Source organism: Lucilia sericata, unplaced genomic scaffold (genome assembly GCF_015586225.1).
Source record: "Lucilia sericata isolate MDLA Ls3-8-SP2 unplaced genomic scaffold, ASM1558622v1 Contig000522F_arrow, whole genome shotgun sequence".
In the NCBI taxonomy this organism is placed as follows: Eukaryota; Metazoa; Arthropoda; class Insecta; order Diptera; family Calliphoridae; genus Lucilia; species Lucilia sericata.
Genome location: NW_023994534.1, coordinates 281,177 through 290,000, shown reverse-complemented (window position 1 = coordinate 290,000; position 8,824 = coordinate 281,177). Strand labels below are relative to the sequence as shown.

At 32.6% G+C, this 8,824-nt stretch overlaps 1 protein-coding gene across 1 annotated transcript in view; it reads left to right on the top strand.

Annotated features, from left to right (window-relative positions):
• The window catches only part of LOC119605814 (lectin subunit alpha-like), a 1,708-nt gene extending 767 nt beyond the window's left edge, over nucleotides 1–941 (top strand). The window contains exon 2 of the mRNA XM_037959129.1: nucleotides 1–941. This exon is cut by the window's left edge and continues 573 nt beyond it. Within this exon, the coding sequence (XP_037815057.1) occupies nucleotides 1–165 (165 nt within the window). The 3' untranslated portion in view covers nucleotides 166–941.
• The last annotated feature ends 7,883 nt before the right edge of the window (nucleotides 942–8,824 follow it).

Below are 8,824 nucleotides of genomic sequence, written 5' to 3'. Positions count from 1 at the left end.
CAGCAAATTCTGCTAAAACAACAAGAATGTCAACAACAACAACAAATGGAGAAAATTTTGCAGCAAAAAGGGTTGAAGCCAAAAATGAGGAGAAGAATGGAAAATATAATAATTATATTATTCCAATTATTCAAAATGCATATTTACAATCAAACGCTGCATTGAATAATGACAATTAAATAATATTAATAAACATTGAAATATTGGTCGTATAAAGTATGTAGTATGTATATATTCTGTGTCCTGATTAAACGATCTGTCCGTCTGTCTGTTGAAATCACGATAGGGAACACACGGGATAAGCTAAACAGTTAAAATGTTGCATAAATATTCTCTATTAATAAGGTTTGTTTGGTATTAAAAATAAACAATATCGGTCTACGATTTCGCTTAGCACCTCGAAATATAGTTTAAAGAGTCAATAATTAGTTGATGTATAACTATCAATCGTGATAAAATATTGCTCAATTTAGTTTTATGTAACCAAAAATTATATTTTAATGTATGGTGGACCCTACTTCCCACATAAGGTCAATTTCTGAAAATCACTTTAACGCTCAAAACTGGCTTAATAATACAAGTAAAGCTACGAAATTCGACATAAACAAGTTTTATATAAAGAAAAATCACTGCAATCAATTTTATGAAGACCGCTTCATAATTGACCTTACCTCCCATATAAGGTCCCCCTCACAAAATCACTTTACCTACTTTATATGTAGATTATAATTTTTATAAAAGAAACGCTTAGTCCGCATACGATCCGTATGTGAAATAAATACGCAAAGTTCTATAAAAATCAAACCAAATAAATCGATTTAATTTAATGGATAATTCTCTCAAAAGAAGACTAGAATATCCACTCCTAAAGTATGTTAATGCTAAATTATTGAAGTAATATTTTAGGGCACCTATTCCACTTAAGTTATATTTTTACAATATCTACATGCTGTTAAATAATATTAAATTTAAATAAATTTAATCACTTACAAATATAATTATGTGGTTTTATTGTGATAAGCAAATATTATTATTTGGAGACTACAAATAAAACAAAGTAAAATGGCGAGTATATTGATGCTGTCATTCTGTTTGTAACACATAAAAATTTTAGTTGTATGCGCACAAAAGCTGGGTCCTTACAAAATTTACTACTAACGTAATATAAGTATAAATAACAAATAGTTCTAGTCCAGTTCTAGTTCAGTTCTAGTTAGGTTCTAGTTCAGTTTTAGTTCAGTTTTAGTTCAGTTCTAGTTCAGTTCTAGTTCAGTTTTAGTTCAGTTCTAGTTCAGTTCTAGTTCAGTTCTACTTCAGTTCTAGTTCAGTTCTAGTTCAGTTCTAGTTCAGTTCAGTTCTAGTTCAGTTCTAGTTCAGTTCTAGTTCAGTTCTAGTTCAGTTCTAGTTCAGTTCTAGTTCAGTTCTAGTTCAGTTCTAGTTCAGTTCTAGTTCAGTTCTAGTTCAGTTCTAGTTCAGTTCTAGTTCAGTTCTAGTTCAGTTCTAGTTCAGTTCTAGTTCAGTTCTAGTTCAGTTCTAGTTCAGTTCTAGTTCAGTTCTAGTTCAGTTCTAGTTCAGTTCTAGTTCAGTTCTAGTTCAGTTCTAGTTCAGTTCTAGTTCTAGTTCAGTCTAGTTCAGTTCTAGTTCAGTTCTAGTTCAGTTCTAGTTCAGTTCTAGTTCAGTTCTAGTTCAGTTCTAGTTCAGTTCTAGTTCAGTTCTAGTTCAGTTCTAGTTCAGTTCTAGTTCAGTTCTAGTTCAGTTCTAGTTCAGTTCTAGTTCAGTTCTAGTTCAGTTCTAGTTCAGTTCTAGTTCAGTTCTAGTTCAGTTCTAGTTCAGTTCTAGTTCAGTTCTAGTTCAGTTCTAGTTCAGTTCTAGTTCAGTTCTAGTTCAGTTCTAGTTCAGTTCTAGTTCAGTTCTAGTTCAGTTCTAGTTCAGTTCTAGTTCAGTTCTAGTTCAGTTCTAGTTCAGTTCTAGTTCAGTTCTTGTTCAGTTCTAGTTCAGTTCTAGTTCAGTAGGTCAGTTCTAGGTCAGTTCTAGTTCAGTTCTAGTTCAGTTCTAGTTCAGTTCTAGTTCAGTTCTAGTTCAGTTCTAGTTCAGTTCTAGTTCAGTTCTAGTTCAGTTCTAGTTCAGTTCTAGTTCAGTTCTAGTTCAGTTCTAGTTCAGTTCTAGTTCAGTTCTAGTTCAGTTCTAGTTCAGTTCTAGTTCAATTCTAGTTCAGTTCTAATTCAGTTCTAGTTCAGTTCTAGTTCAGTTCTAGTTCAGTTCTAGTTCAGTTCTAGTTCAGTTCTAGTTCAGTTCTAGTTCAGTTCTAGTTCAGTTCTAGTTCAGTTCTAGTTCAGTTCTAGTTCAGTTCTAGTTCAGTTCTAGTTCAGTTCTAGTTCAGTTCTAGTTCAGTTCTAGTTCAGTTCTAGTTCAGTTCTAGTTCAGTTCTAGTTCAGTTCTAGTTCAGTTCTAGTTCAGTTCTAGTTCAGTTCTAGTTCAGTTCTAGTTCAGTTCTAGTTCAGTTCTAGTTCAGTTCTAGTTCAGTTCTAGTTCAGTTCTAGTTCAGTTCTAGTTCAGTTCTAGTTTAGTTCTAGTTAGTTCTAGTTCAGTTCTAGTTCAGTTCTAGTTCAGTTCTAGTTCAGTTCTAGTTCAGTTCTAGTTCAGTTCTAGTTCAGTTCTAGTTCAGTTCTAGTTCAGTTCTAGTTCAGTTCTAGTTCAGTTCTAGTTCAGTTCTAGTTCAGTTCTAGTTCAGTTCTAGTTCAGTTCTAGTTCAGTTCTAGTTCAGTTCTAGTTCAGTTCTAGTTCAGTTCTAGTTTAGTTCTAGTTCAGTTCTAGTTCAGTTCTAGTTCAGTTCTAGTTCAGTTCTAGTTTAGTTCTAGTTCAGTTCTAGTTCAGTTCTAGTTCAGTTCTAGTTCAGTTCTAGTTTAGTTCTAGTTCAGTTCTAGTTCAGTTCTAGTTCAGTTCTAGTTCAGTTCTAGTTCAGTTCTAGTTCAGTTCTAGTTCAGTTCTAGTTTAGTTCTAGTTCAGTTCTAGTTCAGTTCTAGTTCAGTTCTAGTTCAGTTCTAGTTTAGTTCTAGTTCAGTTCTAGTTCAGTTCTAGTTCAGTTCTAGTTCAGTTCTAGTTTAGTTCTAGTTCAGTTCTAGTTCAGTTCTAGTTCAGTTCTAGTTCAGTTCTAGTTCAGTTCTAGTTCAGTTCTAGTTCAGTTCTAGTTCGGTTCTAGTTCAGTTCTAGTTCAGTTCTAGTTCAGTTCTAGTTTTAGTTCTAGTTCAGTTCTAGTTCAGTTCTAGTTCAGTTCTAGTTCAGTTCTGTTCAGTTCTAGTTCGTTCTAGTTCAGTCTAGTTCAGTTCTAGTTCAGTTCTAGTTCAGTTCTAGTTCAGTTCTAGTTCAGTTCTAGTTCAGTTCTATTCCGTTCTAGTTCAGTTCTAGTTCAGTTCTAGTTCAGTTCTAGTTAGTTCTAGTTCAGTTTCTAGTTCAAGTTCTAGTTCAGTTCTAGTTCAGTTCTAGTTCAGTTCTAGTTCAGTTCTAGTTCCGTTCTAGTTCAGTTCTAGTTCAGTTCTAGTTCAGTTCTAGTTCAGTTCTAGTTCAGTTCTAGTTCAGTTCTAGTTCAGTTCTAGTAGTCTAGTTCAGTCTCGTCAGTTCTAGTTCAGTTCTAGTTCAGTTCTAGTTCAGTTCTAGTTCAGTTCTAGTTCAGTTTCAGTTTCCGTTCTAGTTCAGTTCGTAGTTCAGTTATAGTTCAGTTCTAGTTCAGTTTCTAGTTCAGTTCTAGTTTCGTTCTAGTTCAGTTCTAGTTCAGTTCTAGTTCAGTTCTAGTTCAGTTCTTAGTTCAGTTCTAGTTTAGTTCTAGTTCAGTTCTAGTTCAGTTCTCTAGTTCAGTTCTAGTTCAGTTCTAGTTCAGTTCTAGTCAGTCTAGTTTAGTTCTAGTTCAGTTCTAGTTCAGTTCTAGTTCAGTTCTAGTTCAGTTCTAGTTCAGTTTCTAGTTCAGTTCTAGTTCAGTTCTAGTTCAGTTCTAGTTCAGTTCTAGTTCAGTTCTAGTTCAGTTCTAGTTCAGTTCTAGTTCAGTTCTAGTCAGTTCTAGTTCAGTTCTAGTTCAGCTTCTAGTCAGTTCTAGTTCAGTTCTAGTTCAGTTCTAGTTAGTTTCTAGTTCAGTTCTAGTTCAGTTCTAGTTCAGTTCTAGTTCAGTTCTAGTTCAGTTCTAGTTCAGTTCTAGTTCAGTTTCTAGTCAGTTCTAGTTCAGTTCTAGTTCAGTTCTAGTTCAGTTCTAGTTCAGTTCTAGTTCAGTTCTAGTTCAGTTCTAGTTCAGTTCTAGTTCAGTTCTAGTTCAGTTCTAGTTCAGTTCTAGTTCAGTTATAGTTCAGTTCTAGTTCAGTTCTAGTTCAGTTCTAGTTCTAGTTCAGTTCTAGTTCAGTTCTAGTTCAGTTCTAGTTCAGTTCTAGTTCAGTTCTAGTTTCTAGTTTCATTCCCCTTAAAACACTAATTCCAAATAATACACCAAAAAAGTAGTTCCCATGACCAAATCAACTAATTCAAATAATAATTTAATATTGATAGAAAAAGAGTATAAAATGGAAAAAGTAGTAGTGGTTCGCTGCAGTCACTCTGAATGTTAAAACCATTTATCAAAAAATATAATCAAAACTTTTAAAAAGAACTATGACCTATTCCTATACACATAATACATACGTATATAACTAAGTCTTTCGCATATAAATAACAGAAACCCAATTCTGAAAAAATTATTTCAATTTTTGTTTTTTAAAAGAAATAACTTGAAAATGCGCTTGGTGGCTACACTTTATCAAATAGTTGCGGTTTTTAATAATTTCGAGAATAAATGGAATCTATACCAGTGGTAAAATTTATACCACAGCAACTAATAAACAGTACTTTATAAATCCCGATCAAAAGGTTAGCTAGAAAATTTTAATTTTTACTAAAATATTTTAATTGTAACTTTTAAATGTTAAATATTTTAGTACACTTGGTTCGATGGCCTTAGTGAATGTTTAAAAATGAACATGACGTTGGTGTCAATTGAAACACAACATAAATCGGAGGAAATAAATACTCTAGTAAAAAGTATTTTTAATAAAAATGTTATTCTCTGGGTTGGAGGCATTTTAACCCATTACCCCGATGCACGTAACTATATATGGATAAGTACAGGGGAAAATTCAGTTATACCTTTTGGAAACATCAAAATCCAGATTTTTCTCTCAATAATGAGTATTGTATACAAATTGGTTCTGCCTCAAATATGGAATGGAATGATAATGTATGTGAAGTTTAAATATGGTTTCATATGTGAATATACCCGAGAAAGTTTTAAGGTGCAGCAATATAAGAATGAACTGGAACGAAATCTCCAGAAATGTCAACAAGATTTAAAAGAACATATTGATCTTAGAGATAACTTTAAAATGGTGGCCAAAGAACTCCAAGATTTGCAAGAAGAACTGGTGAAACTAAGAAAGAATTACAAAAAATTAACAATGAAAATGTTTTAAAGAGAAAAGAGTTATCAGCAGAAAACACAAATTTACAGGATCTACAAAAACATCAACTAGAATTGGGGGAACAATTACAGAAAGAAGCTAGAAATTTACATGAAGCTTTGCAAAAACAACAAGAATGGCATAATTTTATTGCAAAAAAATTACAACCTCTAGAACCGGAAGAAAGTCAAGAAAATGAGGAGAAACATCGAAAATATCGTCCAATTAGTTTTCAATTTAATCAAAATACTTATCTATTTCAAATGCACAATTTCATGAAAATGGCAATAATTAATAAAACAGAAAATCTAAAATATATTATCAAACTGTAAAAAGAGAAAAATATTTTGTCAAAGGTGAACTACTTAACACTTTCTTTAAACGTTCCACAGTGGTATAGAAAACAACTTAGAGTCTATGTTGAATGCTCTATTTCTAGGTTGAATATTATAGAAAATTTAAAAAGTACCCTTTGAAGAACGAAAAAGTAACAAAAAGTTCCCTTTTATAGGTTCTCATTTACTCCGGGCTCTACATGCTTAATTGCATGTTTCTAGACAACAACAACAACACACAGCTTCATTCTTGCTCTGCTTTGCAAACTAAGTACAAGAACAAAATTTAACATATGATGCTGTGTGTTGTTGTTGTTTATTATTATTGTTGTCTAAGCATGCGCCAAAAATCTAAATTTTTTATGAAATTTTCAGAGGTTGTCTCGGATTTTGCTGATGTATGACAGAATTTTTGATGACTTGAGTTCCGAAGATATCTGGGGTCTTTAGATATTTTATTTCAACAAACATACAGACGGACGTACGGACGAACATTGCTTAATGACTATAGGGTAACTTCAAAAAATTTCAAACAAAAAAGTAGGATTTTGAACATGACCCCCATCGATTTTGATGAAAAAAGGTGGGGGTTATATTGATTTTGACATTCCGTTTGTAACACATCGAAATATTGGGCATTGACCCACAAAAGTATATATATTCTGGGTCCTTATTAAATTCTTAGACGATCTAGCCATGTCCTTCCATCCGTCCGCCTGTCTGTCCGTCCGTCTGTCTGTGTGTCTGTTGAAAACACGATAGAGTCCGAACGAAGAGAAATTTGGTATTGAAAATGGGCAATATCGGTCTACGTTTTCGGATAGCCCCCATACAAGTGGATCCATGAAAAACCGCTTTAATGGGCATATCTGTTTCAAAAGTACGAGTATAGCGATGAAATTCCACACACATAAGTTTCAATGTAGCCAAAATCTCTCTATCAACTTTTATGTCGATCGGTCCATAGTTAACCCTACCCCCATATAAGGTTCCCTTCAAAAAATTAGTTTTAACGCTCATTACTGGCTAGTATATGAATGAAATTTGACATAAGTAAGTCTCTTATGATCCAAAACCGTTCTACCAAATTTATAGGGATTGGTCCATAATTGACCCCATATAAGGTCCCCTTCAGAAAATGACTTTAACGCTCATTACTGGCTTAAAAATATGAGTATAGTGATAAAATTTAACACACATAAGTTTCATATGATCCAAAATCTCCCTACCTAATTTTATGTTGATCGGTTTATAATTGACCCTACCCCCCATACAAGGTCGCCTTCATAATATGACTTTAACGCTTATTACTGGCTTAAAAATACGAGTATAGTGATGAAATTCGACACACATAAGTTTCAATGAAGCCAAAATCTCTCTGTCAAACTTTATGTGGATCGGTCCATAATGACCCTACTCCCCATATATGGTGCCCGTCAAAAAATTACTTAAACGATCATTACTGGCTTATACGAGTTAAAACCTCTCTAACAATTGTATTGAGGATCGGTCCATAAGAAAATTACTTTAACGATCTTTGCTGACTTAAAAATACGTGAACACTTATGAAATTTTATATAAGAAACATTATAGGAACGTAAATCTTTCTACCGAATATCATGCGGAAAGTGTCGGGAAATGATATTCGATGTAAAGATGTTTTGTATGAACCAAAATTGATCTAAAAAAATTTTATGAAAAACGGTCAATTATTAACCCTATCTCTCATATAAGGTCCTCTTCAGTTAATTTGATAGGTAATATCAACATGATGTTTATAGGGGAGCATTCCTTTTAATGCATACGGTTTGATGGTGGGTATATGAAATTCGGCACAGCCAAATATAATACTCTCACTTGTTATAAACACGAAGTTTAAAGTTCTCCAAAATTTATAAATTCGTTACGGTTTAGATTTTATCGAGGTTCGAAGTTCATATTTTTTTGGATTTTTTTCAACAAGCATTAAGTTTAACATCGTATATTTTCTAAACTATCTATCCGATATTAATCGTTTAAGTCCCTAATTAATGTCTATGTCTTGTAGTTCAACAATACTTTTGTTAAAATATTATAGTTTTAAAATAAGGATAATGATATTAAACAAGTTAGAGTGCTATATTCTATCTTAAACCTGTAAGCTACTTTTGAAGAAAACCCATCTAAATAGCTAACTAATTAGAAGTAACTTAAGGAAGTGGGAGTGATTTGTATATATAAAAACTTTTTATGGGGAATTTTAGTCCGATTATTTATCAATGAAATATGCGATTTTAAGAGATGGATCTTATATCCGTTTACGTGGTTATCGGAAGTGGTCCTCATATGAGAGCTATGACCAATTATGGACCGATCCGGAAAAAGTTTGGTAGTATCATATAAGTATACACAAAACGCTATTTGTGACGAATATTATTCTCCTATCCTTATTTCTTAATTAGTTAGGTGCCTTTAAGTGAATTTCGGAAGTGGACCTTATATGGGAGCTATGACCAATTATGGACCAATCCGGAAATATTTCTCAGGCTGGTTTATATGTTCTTTAAACACTTTCATGACAATTTTTTTTTACCGATATCTTTATTCAGTAATAAAAAATGTCCGTTTACGTGATTATCGAAAGTGGGCCTTTTATGGGAGCTATGACCGATGGACCGATCCGAATAAAATTAAGTAGAGTCGTATATGTATACATAAAACACTGTTTATGTCGAATATTATTCCAATATCTTTATTTCTTAATATTTCTTAATAAGTTATGTGCATTTAAGTGATTTTCGGAAGTGGACCTTTTATGTGAGCTATGACCAATTATGGTCCGATATAGATCTTAGTTGGTAATATTCATTTTTTCAGAAAACCCATATAAATAGCTTTAGATATTCCGTGATGAGGATTTACAAACATATATGTATATACATATATGGCGAACATTTTTTATAATTGGATCCATTTAACTCTAATTTTCGAATATGGATATATTTGGTTCACATAAGATCGCTTTTATGTGGATTTAAA